The sequence below is a fragment of the Diabrotica virgifera genome, chromosome 7, assembly GCF_917563875.1.
Source record: "Diabrotica virgifera virgifera chromosome 7, PGI_DIABVI_V3a".
NCBI lineage: Eukaryota > Metazoa > Arthropoda > Insecta > Coleoptera > Chrysomelidae > Diabrotica > Diabrotica virgifera.
In genome coordinates, this window is record NC_065449.1 from 5,674,702 (window position 1) to 5,691,371 (window position 16,670).

General features: G+C 32.9%; 2 protein-coding genes across 4 annotated transcripts in view; one reads left to right on the forward strand and one right to left on the reverse strand.

Moving 5' to 3' along the window:
* LOC114342154 (lamin Dm0) overlaps positions 1-5,720 on the reverse strand; it is a 51,478-nt gene extending 45,758 nt beyond the window's left edge. The window contains exon 1 of the mRNA XM_028292936.2: positions 4,909-5,720. Coding sequence (XP_028148737.1) covers positions 4,909-5,535 — 627 coding nt within the window. The 5' untranslated portion in view covers positions 5,536-5,720. The remainder of the gene's footprint in view (positions 1-4,908) is intronic.
* The window catches only part of LOC114330826 (GDNF-inducible zinc finger protein 1), a 113,495-nt gene that overhangs the window by 5,642 nt on the left and 91,183 nt on the right, over positions 1-16,670 (forward strand). The window contains exon 1 of one of the 3 annotated variants that reach the window (XM_050657331.1): positions 5,813-5,936. The exons of 1 other annotated variant lie outside the window; for it this stretch is intronic. Coding sequence is in view for 1 of the 2 variants with exons in the window: in XM_050657328.1 (XP_050513285.1) it covers positions 6,775-6,827 (53 nt within the window). In the remaining variant the exon portion in view is untranslated. Of the gene's footprint in view, positions 1-5,812; positions 5,937-6,429; positions 6,828-16,670 lie in introns of those variants that run through there. One more of the 3 variants, XM_050657328.1, reaches the window with a different exon arrangement.

Here is a 16,670-nt window from a genome sequence, read left to right on the forward strand (position 1 = left end):
CATGATGTTGGTAAATACGGAATTCACTCTGCAGCTCTAAAATACTGTTCCTTAACTTTTTGGCTACTGATCTATTTAGGAATACTTACGGTGCAAATTTGCTTTCCAATATGGAAAATAACATGAAAAATTAAAGTTATCAACTTTTAGCACTACCATAATGTTAACATTTGGTAATGTCGCATGAGATGCCAAGTTGCATCTAAGCGAACTTTTTAACAAAACTAATATTTTAAGCATTATTTTGGTGAAAATTAGCCCTCTGCCATGGGGGTTGCCAGATCTGCTAACAATTCTAGAATTTTTGCATTAACATGAACCGAATAAACAGATCGCATTTACGTGGTAAGCTCAATGGTTTCAAAAAAACACGTGCTACAACTAGATAACTGGAGTTACCTAGTTATAGCATTCAGTGTATGTCACATTCACGATTATTTCTATTAAAAAATAGCTTGATAACTTATCTTGTCAAGTTTTAGCACTGAATATTAGCGGCATTTGAGTTTTATCAACAAGAGATGGACCTACCGAAGCAGAGGTCACCCACCAACACGTTGGACTGATGATCTAAAAAGTTGTAATAGGAATTGGATGCAAAAAGGCACAAGATTGAAATAGATGGAAAAATATGAGGGAGATCTATGTCCAGCGGTGGACAAGCAAAGATTGAATGATGATCTCCAGCCCACGGTGAGAAGCTGGTCTATAGGAAAAATTGATGTGGCTCATATATGAGTGGCTTGATAGTGAATGGATTAAAGAATGAGATTAACAATACATTAAAGTCTACCATTAATAAATAAATATTGAAATCTCTGGTTTCTATAAACTTTGAATTGTAGTGTTGGCAGAAAAATACACGAATATAATATTGTCCCCACATAATATTATGGCAACTAAATGTTCCGAATTATCTAATTATAATGTATAAAATAAATAATTTTACATTAACTCATCATAAGTCTTTCTTGACAGTTAATTGTAACAAACATCTAGTGAAAAGTTCTGATAAAATATTTACTTAAAAAAATGGCCCAAGGAAGTGTGACACATACTACATTTCATCAACTGATATTTAAAAAATATCAGGATAAAATGTTAACTTTAGCATATTTTTAACATATTCTTAACATAGCCTTCTATAGTGTTCTTTCAATTATTTATGAACAAACCTTGAATAATAATTCTGTGAAGACCTTTGAGGTTAAGACTAAAGGTGGGAATCTACAATGAGAATAAGATTTTTGTCTCATGAAATTAAAAAATCAAGAAACATTTAATTTCATTGTGAAAATAGACCTGAGATACTTGATATACTAGAGCAGTGGTTCTCAATATTTTTGAGTCATGTACCACCAAATACTATTATTTTTGGTACCACCTAACTGAAATACCTATCTAGATAGGTGATCTAATTAAAATAGTGGTGCTGATTTTGGCTGTTTGTTCGTTTTGTGTACCACATCAAATAAGATATGTACCACCAGTGGTGTGGTACATGTACCACAGATTGAGAACCGCTGTACTAGAGAATATTTTGTGAGAGAGTGTGTCATGAGATTTTAACTATATAAACAAATTTCAACATATAAACATTGCGAATTTCTCATGAGATATTTATTTCAAATGCTTCACATGAGTCAAACTGTTGCGTAGTGATCAAAGGGGTGGTAAAAGAAAAGAATGTAATGTTAACTGGACAAAAACCATGATATGGCAGTTAATTGAGTTGTATGAATCCTATCTCAATTTGTGTGATTGCAAATTTTATTTTATTCAGGAAATATTGGAAAAGCAGTGGCAGACATCAGAGAAGTTTTTACAGCATTCTAGATTCTAGATATTTCCATTAGAGTTCTTCCAATGTGTTGAAAAATAAGAGTACTAAACAATAAGTAGACCCACAATGCTATACAGAATAGATTGGAAGCCTGGGAAAGAAAGATACTTTGTAGAATATTTGGTGGAAAAGTAGTAGAGGAAGAATGGAGAAGACAGACGAATGAAGAAGTGTACCAACTGTATGCTAACCTGCCAATTTCAAAAATAGTTAGAAAACACAGACTTAGAATGGCTCTATCATCTAGAAACCATGGATGAGGGCAGTTACATCAAGAATATTGGTTGGAGAGCACATGTGGGTAAAAAAAAGAGAGAAAGACCACGAAGGAAGTGGAGAGATGTAGTAATGGAAGATGTTAGTGGGTTGGGAATCAGAGATTGGAAGCTGACAGCTATGAATAGAAAACGATGGAAATTATCCATCCAGCAATCTGAAAGGCCTGTCAACGCTAAACATATTGTAGGTTTGGAAGAACATTGTTACAAGTCAAAAAGTTCTAATTTTCAGGAGCGACGTTTTAAAATTTTAATGTGCTAGTTTTCAATATAATTTTGGTAAGGTAAAAAATAAGAGGTAAAATCTTTTACAATATTAAAGAGCGCATTATGATCATTTAAATATAAATAGAAAGACCTTTCTTGTTCTCACCTTTCTACCTGTAATTAGCATTTGTAACAGTTTTTCCCAAAATTTGTTGAAATGTTACTGTATTGCTCATAATAATTCTATATAAACGCACATATCCTGTAAGGAATACTTCTAAGACGAAATGTAACGGTCTTGCATTAAATATTAAACACAAAACCCCAAAAAAATGTGTTTCTTTTTTAACTTGTAACACTGTTCTCCAAAAAACTCGTGGTAACTTCCACAACAACTGAAACACAACTACATTGCGACGCTCTTCCATAAAATGTAATGCATGGGTTTGACAAAGTCAAACTGTTAAAGTTGCCATCTAGCGATGGCAACAATAGAGCCAGAAACATCGGTCACTGATTCACGGTTGATAACTCTACCTTTGAAGTGGTGGACAAATTCACATACTTAGGCTCCCTGATCACCAGGAAGAACGTCATGGCGGAAGAAATCAAGCGAAGGATAATCCTAGCAAACAAATGCTATTTTGGACTGAGTAGACATATTATGAGAAGCAGAAACTTAAGCCAAAAAAACAAAAATAACCATAATACAAAACCCTTATACAACCAGTGTTGACATTATTATGGATCGGAGATATGGACCATCTCCAAGGCAGATGAAAACCTTCTGCTTATATTTGAACAAAGGATCCTGAGAGGAATATTCAGTGGCATCTGTTTTTTTTTTTATTTTTATTATCTCCCTTTATTGACAATCAGATATAAAACAAACATCTATAAGTCAATTTGTTGGTCTTACATTAAATTAAATTATTGTAAATGTGGTGACGTGGAGAGGTAAACATCCAGCGATATTTTCTCAGTTACCTCTTAGGTCGGAGGGCCAGCTTCTTCTGAGTCTTCTATTGTGGACAGGTTGCAGTAGTGGATGAAGTAGTGGATTAAGATGGTCTTCTAGTTTGTTGTGGTGTTTTCTGTTGTTTTCTCAGATGACTTCGGTTACATATGGAATTTTTAGATCTTTGTGTAGAGTTTGGTTTGATACATACCATGGTGCATTAACTATTGCTCGAAGTATCTTGGATTGCGCTCTCTGGATAATCACAGTATTGGATTTGCTAGCACAGCCCCACAGTTCAATGCCATAAGTCCAGATTGGCTTTATCACTGCTTTATATATTAGCAATTTGTTTTCTATTGAAAGGTGGGATTTTCTTCCAATGAGCCAGTAAAGTTCTTTGGAGTGGCATCTGTGAATATGATGTTTGGAGGAGAGGAGGTACAACTACGAAGTATACCACAGATATAAACATATATTTGGTGGTTAAGACATAGTATCTCTTTATAAGAATAGGAAAACTAAGATGGGCAGGACATCTAACAAGATCACAGCAGAACAACCATCCTAGAAGAATCCTTATGTCACAACCTGTGGGAAGTAGAAATAGGGGTAGGCCAAAACTCAGATGGAAATATGGTGTAGATGATGATGGGAGAAAAATAGGCGCAGCAATGGTTGGCAATGGATAGAACTGACTGGCGTAATAGAATTAGAAGGTTGAGGCTCTTTCATAGGGCTGTAGCACCATTGATGATGATGATGATGATTATTTATCAATAAAATAGTAGTTTACTAACAACTTTAATTAAATATGATAAACCAATAATTTTTGTTATTATTTCGGCGGAAGCTTGAATATTTCAGTCACATAGTAAGATTTCAGTTAAAAGGTAAAAGAGATGAAGGAAGAAGACGAACCTTCTGGTTACGAAATCTAAGGGAATAGTTTAGTCTGAGCTCTAACCAGCTATTCAGATTAGCTCTAGTAAAAGTAAAATAAGAATTGCCATGTTGATATCTAACCTTCGGTAAGAAGGATTTTGTTTACATCTTTCAAATTACAGATTATTTGTGATACAGTGTTGTCACCAACAGAGTGTGTCAGAGACAGCTTGTCTCTGACAACAAGTGAGAGTAAACTCTAGTTGTATAAACTCTGATGTTTCAGAGTAATATCTCATATTCCGTGGAAATATATCTGAAATAAATTTCTCATGAGACGAAGATCTTAAGAGACTAAGTCCCCTTATGGACAATTACCCTAATACATGTATGGGTCATTCCAGGAATATACGACTCTCTTGGATTATCGTGACAATGAATATGTTAGTGTACAACATAGGAAGTATGGAAGTAAATGGCTCTAATAATTATTCCAATAAACAGCAATGTAATTTTCAATTTACTTTCATTCTTCTTATTTTACACAGCAAAATATTCATTGTCGGGATAATCCAAGAGGGTCGTATATTTGTGGAATAGGGTATACAAGTAGTTCATAACAAAATGACATGTTGTATGACATTGTAACACATTGTGTTTTCATTATAAAACTATTTTCTTCATGGAAAGTTAACCTTAAAATTATGATTAGCAAAACTACAATGACTTAATCTTACCTGATCCTTAAAGGACAGCTCTTCTCGAAGACTTTGGTTGGCATTTTCGACTTCCACTCTCGCTAATGATTCTTCTTCTAACTGTTTACGATGATTATCAAGAAGTTTGCGTAGCTTATCACGTTCTTTCTCAAGTTCCTTAGCATCTGCAATAGCTTTCTTAGCATCAGCAGCCGCTTGATTTGCTTTGAGCTGTAACTCGTTACATCTGGTCTCGTATATCCTGGCAGAATTCTCAGCTAGAGCCAAATCCTTGTTCTTCTTTGCTAACTCAGACTTGAGTTCGTCATTCTCTTCTAAAAGACGTTTAACATCTATCTCTAAACGTGCTTTTTCACGGTGGGTCTCGTCTAATAGTTTTCTAGCATCTGATAATTCATGGTCATACATAGATTTAATGTTTGAAACTTCCCTTGTTACTGTTTCCTGGGTACTTTGTATTTCCCTCGTTAATCTGTTGTTTTCACCTTCTAAATACCTTACTCGATCTATATATCCCGCCAAACGGTCGTTAAGATTCTGAAGTTCATGCTTCTCCTGTAATCTAGAATGTCTGGTAGGACTTAAGGGGCTCGCCGGCCGCTGTGAAGCTAACGGTGTTGACCCTTTTTTTGATTTCGATGCCATATTTACTCACTTTTAACAAAAATCACTATTTCAACGTATACACCACGCCTGCAACTAAATACCTCGAAAAGCGACAACTCAAAGAGAGAGATCGGTCGAAGCACAAATTATGTCGAGGTCTACCCGAGGTAATCAAACTATTTTTGGAGATGATATGATGGGAGCGGCGTTTAACGGTTTTTAAGCTTACGTTGGTCAAAATGACATAAAATCTACAGAGGTGGGGCAATTTTGAAGAATCTTTCTTGATTTTGTACTTGTATAATGTCTCCCGTACAAACTAGATGTCACAGCGAAAAGATTATAAATCTAATATTATTCCTAGTTTGGCAATCAAATAATCATGATTATTCTCCTTTTCATGAACATTTTTCAGTGCGTCACAAATTATAGAAAAAAAGGTAAGTCCGTGATAATACACATTTATGACATTTATTCTAACGTGATATTTTAGTTAAATCTGACAGTTGTCAAATTTTATTTTCAATTTGGAATAAAACCAAATCAATTGTGTCTATTGCATTTATAAAATGGTATTTTCTTTCATTTGTATAGTCTTATAAATTGTACAGATTATATTGATAATATTATTATTTTATTTAATAAATAATTCTTTTTTGATTATGGCGCCATCTATCGACAACTAGAATAATCACCGAACTAGAATAATTACCAAAGTATTCACAGACGTGCCTTTTTTTCTGTCACATACAATTTAATGCGTTAGAGAGAAATCGAAAAACTGTGACGCACTGAAAGATGATCATGAGAAAAAGAATAGTAATTTATTTAAGTGCTAAATCCTTGATTTGATTATATTTTATAATTAGTTCGCTGATCCCAATTATCTAGTAAATTTGGTAATTATTTTATGATACATTACCATTATTGGTTAAATTTTGACTGGCAGACGGACTATAACTATACAACCAACCATACGTCATCATAGCAAATATGGTTGCGTTCAACATACGAGTATTCCCGATATTCACCCTGTACAAACTAGATGTCACCGCGAAATGACTATAAAACTAATTAATATTATTTCTAGTTTGGCAATCAAATATCAAATAATCATGATTAGTAATGTATTTAAGCGCTAAATCCATGATTATATTTTATACGTAGTTCGCTGATCCGAATTACCTAATAAATTTGGTAATTATTTTATGATACATTGGTTAAATTTTAACTGACGGACTATTATTACACAACCAACCATATGTGCTCATAGTAAATATGGTTGCGTTCACCAAAAAAATACAGAAATTATTCCTGATCCTTGTACACAGGTAAGAAAATTTAATATATATTTAATACCAAGCAGCCTTATATGCTTATATCGTTGATTGATAAATACGGATATATTTATCCAGTATATTTATCAGTCAACGCTTATATTTTAAATTATTTAGTTTTACAGAATACTTATTTTATGATCATCTTGATCTATATCTAATATCGGGTTTCCTACCCTATCTTCTTCAGTAGTTCTAAGTGATTTCTATAAATGGCGCCACTGTAAGCGTGTCGGTGGCCAATGACGAATATAAAATTCTTAATAATAATAATAATACGAAGGCAATGGAGAATGCAAGTACCCAGACGATACCGTTTATTATGTCTACTACTGGAGTCATTCCGAAGACCCTCCTCGAAAGCATAAAAAAGCTGGGTCTGAATGAACATCTTTATAAGACCATGCAGAAAGCTGTACTACTCGCGACGCGACGGCCAGAAGTGTACGAACATTTTTGGGAGATACACCTGCATACAAAGTGATAGAGGGAGTGTGAGACGTATGGCTAAATCTGGATAATAATAACTGATGTGGTGGACTTTGAAAAAAAAATACAGTTTGATTGGTACCTACACCCGGTATACAATGACAATTTACCTGTGTAGCAACAATATTAAATAAGAATAAGGCTATACAACATATTCAAAAATCACTTAAATCAACCAACTGGTTTAGGAAATTCTAGACATAAAAAATGACCCATTTTATGGGTCCTTTATACTTTTCCGTGATAACTTAATAAAAAATGATGCAACATAACTTTCCACTTGTAAGTGCCTCAAGGAAGATTGTAGCAATGCGTAGGTATTTTTTTTTGTGGAATGTATGGCTTTGGTGAGAACCAATTAGCTTTAAAATTGTTGGAAATATATATTTTTAACATAACAAGTAAATAAAAATATAAGATTTATTTTAAATTCGTATTTATCTAGATAAAATCTAACGCTAGACTGCTTACGTGACAGAAGAGAGCGCGACTCCCGGGTTAATAAAGATTACTACTATATCAGTTTTATTGTTAATGCGGTATTCTTAGATCGGTTGATGTGATGTTGATGACACATCTCGAAAAACAGCTTATGTTGGTAATTGGTTAATGATTGCAATATTTTCAAACCAATACCATGGTCTAGAAAAAATAGACTACATATCTCAAATTGCATTAAAAATTACATAAAGGTACATAGTTATATATTTACATACATACAACCTCTACTTATTGCATTGCTTGGCCGAGCTTTTAACTATTTTTGACCATCTAAAAAATCGAGCTTTTTGCTTCATCGTTGTCGTCAATGATTTCTCTCATCTGTTTGATTATTCTGCAATATTATAACTCGACGAATTATTAAATTAGATAAAAAAACTTAAACTTTAAGTATTTAAGAAGCCTTTAGATGGTCGAGAACCAAAGGTATGGCAGCTTTAATTTTAACTTTAATTTGACATATTATGTAACTATGTTTTAAAGAATATCTACCTACGCTGTCAATGACCTTAAATAAATATGGTTTAATAAATAAAAAATAATACTTACCAAATTGGATTTCGTTACGTATAAAATCGTCAACCAAAACCTGTAGAAAGAGTGAAGCACTATAACTGCTATAACTACCTCGGCACCATAATAAATGAAGAATGGACCAACAACTAAGAGATAAGAGAGCGCATCGGAAAAGCTAGAACCACCTTCAACCGGATGGGGGAATTCTTCAAGAGCCACATCTCTCTCGGCATAAAAGTAAGAATGCTGCGATATTATATCTTCTCTGCACTTTTTTATAGGTTGAATCGTGGACCTTGAACGAAGATATGTGCATACAATAATTGGAAACATTTGAGATGTTGCTATATTGGAAAATACTTTAACAAATCCCGTGGACTGACTGAGTCACAAATGATGAGGTCCTTATGGCGGCACTACTCTTCGCTATTCGTTATATTTTATGCGGTTATGCGCTATGCGCCCAAATATTTGTCTTTGAAGTGTGTAAAATCCAACAACTGGACGGATAGGCGTATTTGCTAAGCACGCTTACTCGCTATGCATGCGCATCAAGCGAATATTGACGAATGAACCCTCCTTACTTCGTCCTATGCGGCCGAATAAGGCGCATAACAAACAACACAGAGAAATATGGTGCCGTAATTAGAATAATGAAGAAGAACCGATAGGTACTGACCACCATCAAATCTCGAAAATTACAATACTTCGAACACATTATGCGAAATGAATCCCGATATATGTCCTCAGACAAGCCATCCTGCAAGGAGAAATATTTGGAAAGCGGGGTCCAGGAAGAAGAAGAACATCCTGGTTAAATATCCTCAGAACCTGGTTCAACACAACAACTGTGCAGCTTTTCCGCGCTGTGCAGATAAGATAAAGATTGCCATGATTATCAACAACATTCGTTACAGATAGGCACATTAAGAAGAAGAAGGTATAAAATTTAAAATTATTCTAACTGGAAAATAGCCACAATTTAACTTTTTTTTTCTCTGATTCTGGCCTTGGTTTAGAACTGGAATCTTTAGCCACGTAATTGTATAACAGGGGTGGCGATAGTCCGAGCCATTTTTCAAAATTTGAAATTTTTCGCGAGCCGCAATTAAACAATTATCTAAAAAGTGTATAAAAGGTATTCAATTTTTCTCTTGACGTTCGGATTTCACGAATTTTAAAGTGAAATAAAATGGTTCACATCGTTGTTTCAAATATGTAATTCTACAAGCAGCCTTTTTACTAATTCAGGATACTTCGATTCTTCTCATCCTTCCAACTTTTTCTGGGATGGCCTATTGATCTTCTATCGCCTCTCAAAAAACACCGTCTTTAACACTATGTCTTCCTCTGATCTACCACATGACCTGCCCATCTTATCTTAGCTTTTGTATGTCTGACGATGATTTCAGTATCACTCTCCTGTCAATTCATCTCTTTGAGAACCAAATATCATTCTGAGGACTTTGTTTTCAAATACCAGCAGCTTATTTATTTCCCAGTAGCTTTTATTTAATTTGTGACAACATATAGCCGATCTTCAACAACTTGTCACTATAATCGGAGAATACAGTAAGAGAATGTGATTAGAGATTAATACCAAAAAGACCAAATTCATGGTTATCTCCAAAAACATGGATGCACTTTAAAACTCCACCATAACACTGAATAGCAAGTCTATTGAAAAAGTGAGCAAAATTAAATACCTGGAAACGTGGCTTTTTGAAGACTGGCCATCAGGCAGGGAAGTAAAAGGTCGCATTGAGCAAGCTCGACAAGATTTCGTAAAATTCAGGAAGGTACTGACCTGTTCAGAGTTCGATCTTCAACTGAGACTAAGATTTACTAAGTGTTACGTATGGTCGGTGCTGCTATATGGTGTAGAGGTCTGGACACTCAAAATGAGGGATATAAACAGATTAGAAGCTTTCAAAATGTGGTTTTACCGCCATATCCTAAAGATACCATGGACAGCGAAAGTCACAAATGTAGATGTCTTTAAAAGAATAAACCAAGAGCGCTAACTTTTCGAAACCATCAAGAAAAGGAAAACTGTGTATCAAGGTCGCACCATACGAAATGAAAAATACCAGTTCCTCCAACTTATAACCGAGGGTAAAATTTAAGGCAAGAGATGAATGGGACGCAAGAAAATGTCCTGGCTCCGAAACATTAGGCAATGGACAGGGATTAACGACAATCAATCTCTGATACATTTTGCAAGAAACAGAGAGTTAATGAAAAATGCGATCGCTAACATCCATTATTGGATTTGCATCTGAAGAAGATTTATTTCCCACTGATGTAGAGTCCAAGTTTCACTTCCATATTTAACAATTGGGCGAATAATTGGCTATATAGTCTGAATTTAGATTGTTCTTTTAGCAGCTTAGATTTTAGTAATGATGATAGGGAGCATAATGCTCTATTCCACGCAATCCTTGCTATGCTAAGACTTCTTTTTATAATGTGATTGTCATGTGTGATTACCGTTCCTAGATATTTAAACTCTTTTACTACTTCGAAGTTGTGGTCATTAATAGTTATGTTCTGCCTAACTCTTGATCTTAGATTTTTTGTTACTAGCATGTATTTCGTGTTCTCTTCATTAATTCGAAGGCCCAGACTACCTGATTTTTCCTCGAGTTGTGAAAACACCTCTCTCACGTCTCTTGTACATAGAATGATCGACTGCACCTAGATCATCAGCAAAGGCCAACAAAAGTTTTGATCCTCAATTTGCAAATCCTCCTGTCAGCTCAGATGATATTTTACTTATTAGATATTCTAAGGCCAAACTGAATAGCAACAGTGATAAGGGTCTCCTTGGCAAAGTCCTGATGTTACGCTTAGTCTTTTATATATGTTGCCACATTTTGAAAAAAAAAAATTAAAAGTAATTCAGCGACATTTATTGAGAGCCACAAATAATTCTTCAAAGAGCCACATGTGGCTCGCGAGCCACAGTTTGGCCACCCCTGTTGTATAACCTATAACTAACTCAGGTGTAATGTGTAGTGTGTGTGTTGAGTAAGTGTCTTGTTACTTTACAAAGTCGACGTCATTGTCTTTGTAATGAGACGCTAATTGTATCCGAACGTCTGCGGTCCCTCCGGTGAATACCGATCAAAAAAGAACAGAAACTATTTTCATTTATTAATTTATAATAAATGAAAAAATCTCTGACCCTGGTGAGATTTAAAAAATGATTTTATTGACGTTTCGACTTCCACCTTGGACGTCGTTATCATAATACAAAATATTACTAAATTAAACAAAAATGTTGTTGCCTAGTAAAAAAATTCTTCTAATAATTTAATTTAATCTGACTCATTCATATCGGCAATTCAGACATATATTATACATTTTAAAGGAGAAGACTTTAAAATGATATTGCCAATATTTATGAGTTGCGTTCCTGGGACGACTTAATTGAAAGATAGTTCATTCGATTACATGAAATCAACTTTAACTCAATATCCGTCACACAAAAATAATAGCATGTGATTTGTCCTTAAAAAGACAACCACATGCAATGGTGACAGTAAAATTCTCGTGTTAGTGATTCCATAGTAAATCACGAGAAAAACCTAGGAAAAAACCTCATGTTACTATCCCGACATTGTAAGTATTTGGTCTTACATTCAGTTTACTCTCAAAACTAACACCAAACAGATTTTATATGTACGTTATTTTAAATTATAAATAACATTAGTAATACATAGATATATAAATAATACTAAAATATAAAATATGTACTATCCTTGATATGTTATTGATTTACTAATTGTGGTATTTTCTTTCTATTGACATCCTCTTTTAGTATGGGTAACCACATCTTTCTGCATTCTACCGAGGAATTTTGAATTGGTTTCATTTAGCATAATTAGAGCCGTTTCTTTGATTTTTTTCTTTTTACTAGGTATCTGTTTCTTTCAGGACTATACTTGAATCTTTCCACTGAACTCTATGTTTATTATCCCATGAATATAAGAACAAATACTTACAATGTCGGGATTGTATGATGAGGTTTTTCCTGGTTTTTACTCGTGATTTACTATGGAATCACTAACACGGGAATTTTACTGTCACCATTGTATGTGGTTGTCTTTTTAAAGACAAATCACATTTAAAGACAAATCACATGCTATGGATTTTTTTGTGACGGAGATTCTTGAGTTAAAGTTGATTTCATGTAATCGAATGAACTATCCTTCAATAAAGTCGTCCCAGGAACGCAACTCATAAATATTGGCAATATCATTTTAAAGTCTTCTACTTTAAAATGTATAAATATATCTGAATTATTGCCGACATGAATGAGTCAGATTAAATTCAATTATTAGAAGAATTTTTTTACGAATCAAGAACATTTTTGTTTAATTTAGTAATATTTTGATAACGACGTCCGAGGTGGAAGTCGAAACGTCAATAAAATCATTGTTTAAATTAAATTGTGGCTTATTTCCCAGCTATAATAGTAAATTACATACATAAATGCCACAAAGAAATAGCTTCAGAACAATATATAAAATAAGGTATATTATAAAAAATCCAACTGATATTCATTTATTTCAACAAAATAACAAGTCATTATTCGATAATTATGAACTAAAAAAATTGACAGTGTACACACTCTGGAAGCATTTATTTTATAGTGTAGAAAAATTATCAGTTCGTCTATTCTTAGACGCCAAAAGCGTACATACTTACATTGTGAAGCAAAAAAAAGTCACAAAATAAAAAATTCACAAATATATACAATGGTATCCCTTATCATCTCTACTACTATTTATATATTTAATTTATTATTTACATTCCCGAACTATTATAGGTATTTAAATAAAAATAAAATTCAAAGTTACACAAAATGCACAATTAAAAAATATATAGAACATGATCATCGCATTGTATGGAAAAATTTGCTAACAATTTATAAAAATATAAATATAAAAGACAAAAATTATTGGAAATGCAAATATTAGCGTTGTAGGATATAAAAATGTAGAATAATTTAGACAATACATACAGCTAGACTATATTTAATTCAAAAGTTTATGTATGGGATCGTATTTTTACGTATTATGTACAGTTATAAACATAAGTAAATAACTTAAAATTAATAAATTAAGACAATTTAAATATTAGACTACGCTATATTAGACCTTTTGTTTATATACAATGTGCTTACTGTAGTAATTTTTTAAACATAAAAGTTAACAAATATACTTATGTATTCTTAAAATATTTATACGTAAAACGTGTTTTGTGGCTTATGTTACAATAATTGGTGGATTCGACCGTTACTTGATGGAAATTCATTTTATCTAACAATAAAACACTGAAAACGTTTGTTTTCTATACTTCCACAAAATTTATTATAACTAAGTGACTACAGCTGTTTCGGCAGAGTGCCTTTCTCAAGTGATTTAGTTTACTATTAGCCCGATCAAAGAACAATCTGACCCCAAAAAAAAATAAAGGAAGGATGAAAATTTGGGAATAGGTAGTTGAAATTATCTATTATTATATAAGAAAAAGTTTACAATTCTATATCCCCTCCATTTTACAAAAATTGAGGGGAATACCCCCTCTCGAAGGTTGAAAATATACATTCAAAATAAGACCGGAATTGGATAAAATTACTAATTCTAAACAACTTTTGATCTATAAGTTTTTTCACTAAGACAATACTTTTCGAGTTATTTGCGAGTGAATATATGTTCATTTTTAACAAAAAAAAAAACATGTTTTTGGACGGTGTTTCGGAGATAACTCAAAAAGTAAATATTTTATCGAAAAAAATCTTAGCAAAAATATAGCTTCTTCGTCAAATTCCAAATCGAATATTTCAATGTGAAATAACTCAAAAACGGAGCACTTTTCGGGGAAAATTCATGTCAGCTTTTTTAAAAGTGTTAAAAAAAGGTTTACTTTTGGTTTTTCAAAAAATTTTCTAACATTAAAAGTAAGTGAGTTACGCTCAAAATATTGTTGGTCCTTTTTATTTTTTGGTAAAAAAATCGCGAAAATCACCCTCTAATTAGCTTCCCAAATAAAATTAATCGTTACCGCTTCACAAGTTACTTTAGTTGTGTATATCACAAGTTACTTTATTTATATTATCTATAAGTTTTATGGGTTCAAAGTGCTCATTTTTGAAAAAAATTGGGTTTAGAATAAAACATTTCTTTTAATTTTGAAAAAAATTTTTTATTTTATGTAATTAACTTAAAAAATATTAGTAATACCTACCTAAAATCTCAAAGAGTAATAAAATGTGCGTTTTGCTTTTCTGAATTATTTTGATTTTTTTTTCTTGTTATGACAAAAATTGCTTATGCTATGGCTATTCAAAATTTGACCAAACTCGTGATTAGTTACTCGTTCAAGCCATTGTAACTACAGCTTTTTCAAAAATAAGCACTTTAAATCGATGAAACTTACAGATCATATAAAATAATAATACATAAGCAAAGTAACTTGTCAAGTGGTAATGATAAAATTTATTTGTGATGATCATTAAGGGGCGATTTTCGCGATTTTTTTACCAAAAAATAAAAAGGACCAACAATATTTTGAGCGTAACTCACTTACTTTTAATGTTAGAAAATTTTTTAAAAAACAAAAATAAACCTTTTTTAAACACTTTAAAAAAGTTGTAATGAATTTTCTATGTAAAGTGCTCCGTTTTTTGGGTTATTTCAAATTGAAATATTCGATTTAGAATTTGACGAAGAACCTACTTTTCATTAGCTACATCTCTGCTTCTACTGGGTCTACAGACCTCATGCATAAACCATTTTTTTCAATTTTTATGAGCTATATTTTTGCTAAGAATATATTTTTCGCTAAAATACTTACTTTTTGAGTTATCTGCGAAAAACCGTTCCTAAAACATGTCTTTTCTTTTGTTAAGAATGAACGTATTCACTCGCAAATAACTCGAAAAGTGTTAACTTGTGAAAAAACTCTATGAACAAAAGTTACTTAGAATTAGTCACTTTATCCAATTTCTCAATTTTTGTAAAATGGAAGGGATGTATAATTGTAAACTTTTTCTTATATAATAATAGACAATTTCAACTACCTATTCCCAAATTTTCATCCTTCCTTTATTTTTTTTTGAGGTTTTCGTAAAATTTTGTGTTCCCTGATCGGGCTATAGGTAGGGTTACCATAATTTATTAAGGCCAAATCCGGATAGGGGTAGTCCAAGGGGTTGTAGAAAATGTAAGATGTGAATTTAACTGTGTTGCTACCTCTACTTCTGCCAGTTTAAAATACATATACACCTATGTTTTAACATACTGTAACAAAAGAATTAATCACCGACCGCAAGTAGCAGCTCCAAACGGTTCCAGCTCGAGAACATTCTGGCGAAAGCACGATCGATACGTGGAATCGGTATTATGTATATATATTATGTATATATATTATGTATATATATATATATATATATATATATATATATATATATATATATATATATATATATATATATATATTATTGACTCCAACCCACCGAAACTCAAAAGTGTTTTTTATAAACAAGTCAACAAAGTACTTCTTTTTTCTTTACATTTATATATATATATATATATATATATATATATATATATATATATATATATATATATATATATATATGAGGTTTGTTCCAACACGACCGAGAACCGTCACGAAATGGTAACGCTCCTGCGCAGTAAACAAAATCTGTTCCAACAAAAATATGATCGTCATCGGATCGTCCTTCCCACTGTTCCAACAAGAATTGTGATCTTTCGGTGACGGTTTCGTGATGATCATTTCAGTAATCGGGCAAATGCATAAGGTTTGTTCCAACATAAACTTTTGGACGGTCCAGAAACCGTCACGAAACTACTTGTACCGTTTGTTGTGCGCATGTTCGTAATTGTATCGCCCTGTTATCGCCCCATGACGGTAATTTGGAAACCGATGTTGGAACGGTTACCTGACTGATAACTGATTTATCTATCAATATGTATATTGTTGTTGGTATATCCAATGATAAAAGCTAAAGACGTATGCCGTAGATATATTAATATTATGTGACACATGACAAAAGCTCGAAACAAATGACAATCAATGAAAAACCCTATTTCCCGATTACTGAAATGATCATCACGAAGCCGTCACTAAAAGATCACAATTCTTGTTGGAACAGTGGGAAGGACGATCCGATGACGATAATATTTTTGTTGGAACGGATTTTATTTACTGCGCAGGACCGTTACCGTTTCGTGGCGGTTCTCGGTCGTGTTGGAACAAACCTATAATGTGCTGGTTGGACTAACTTGCGCACTAGGA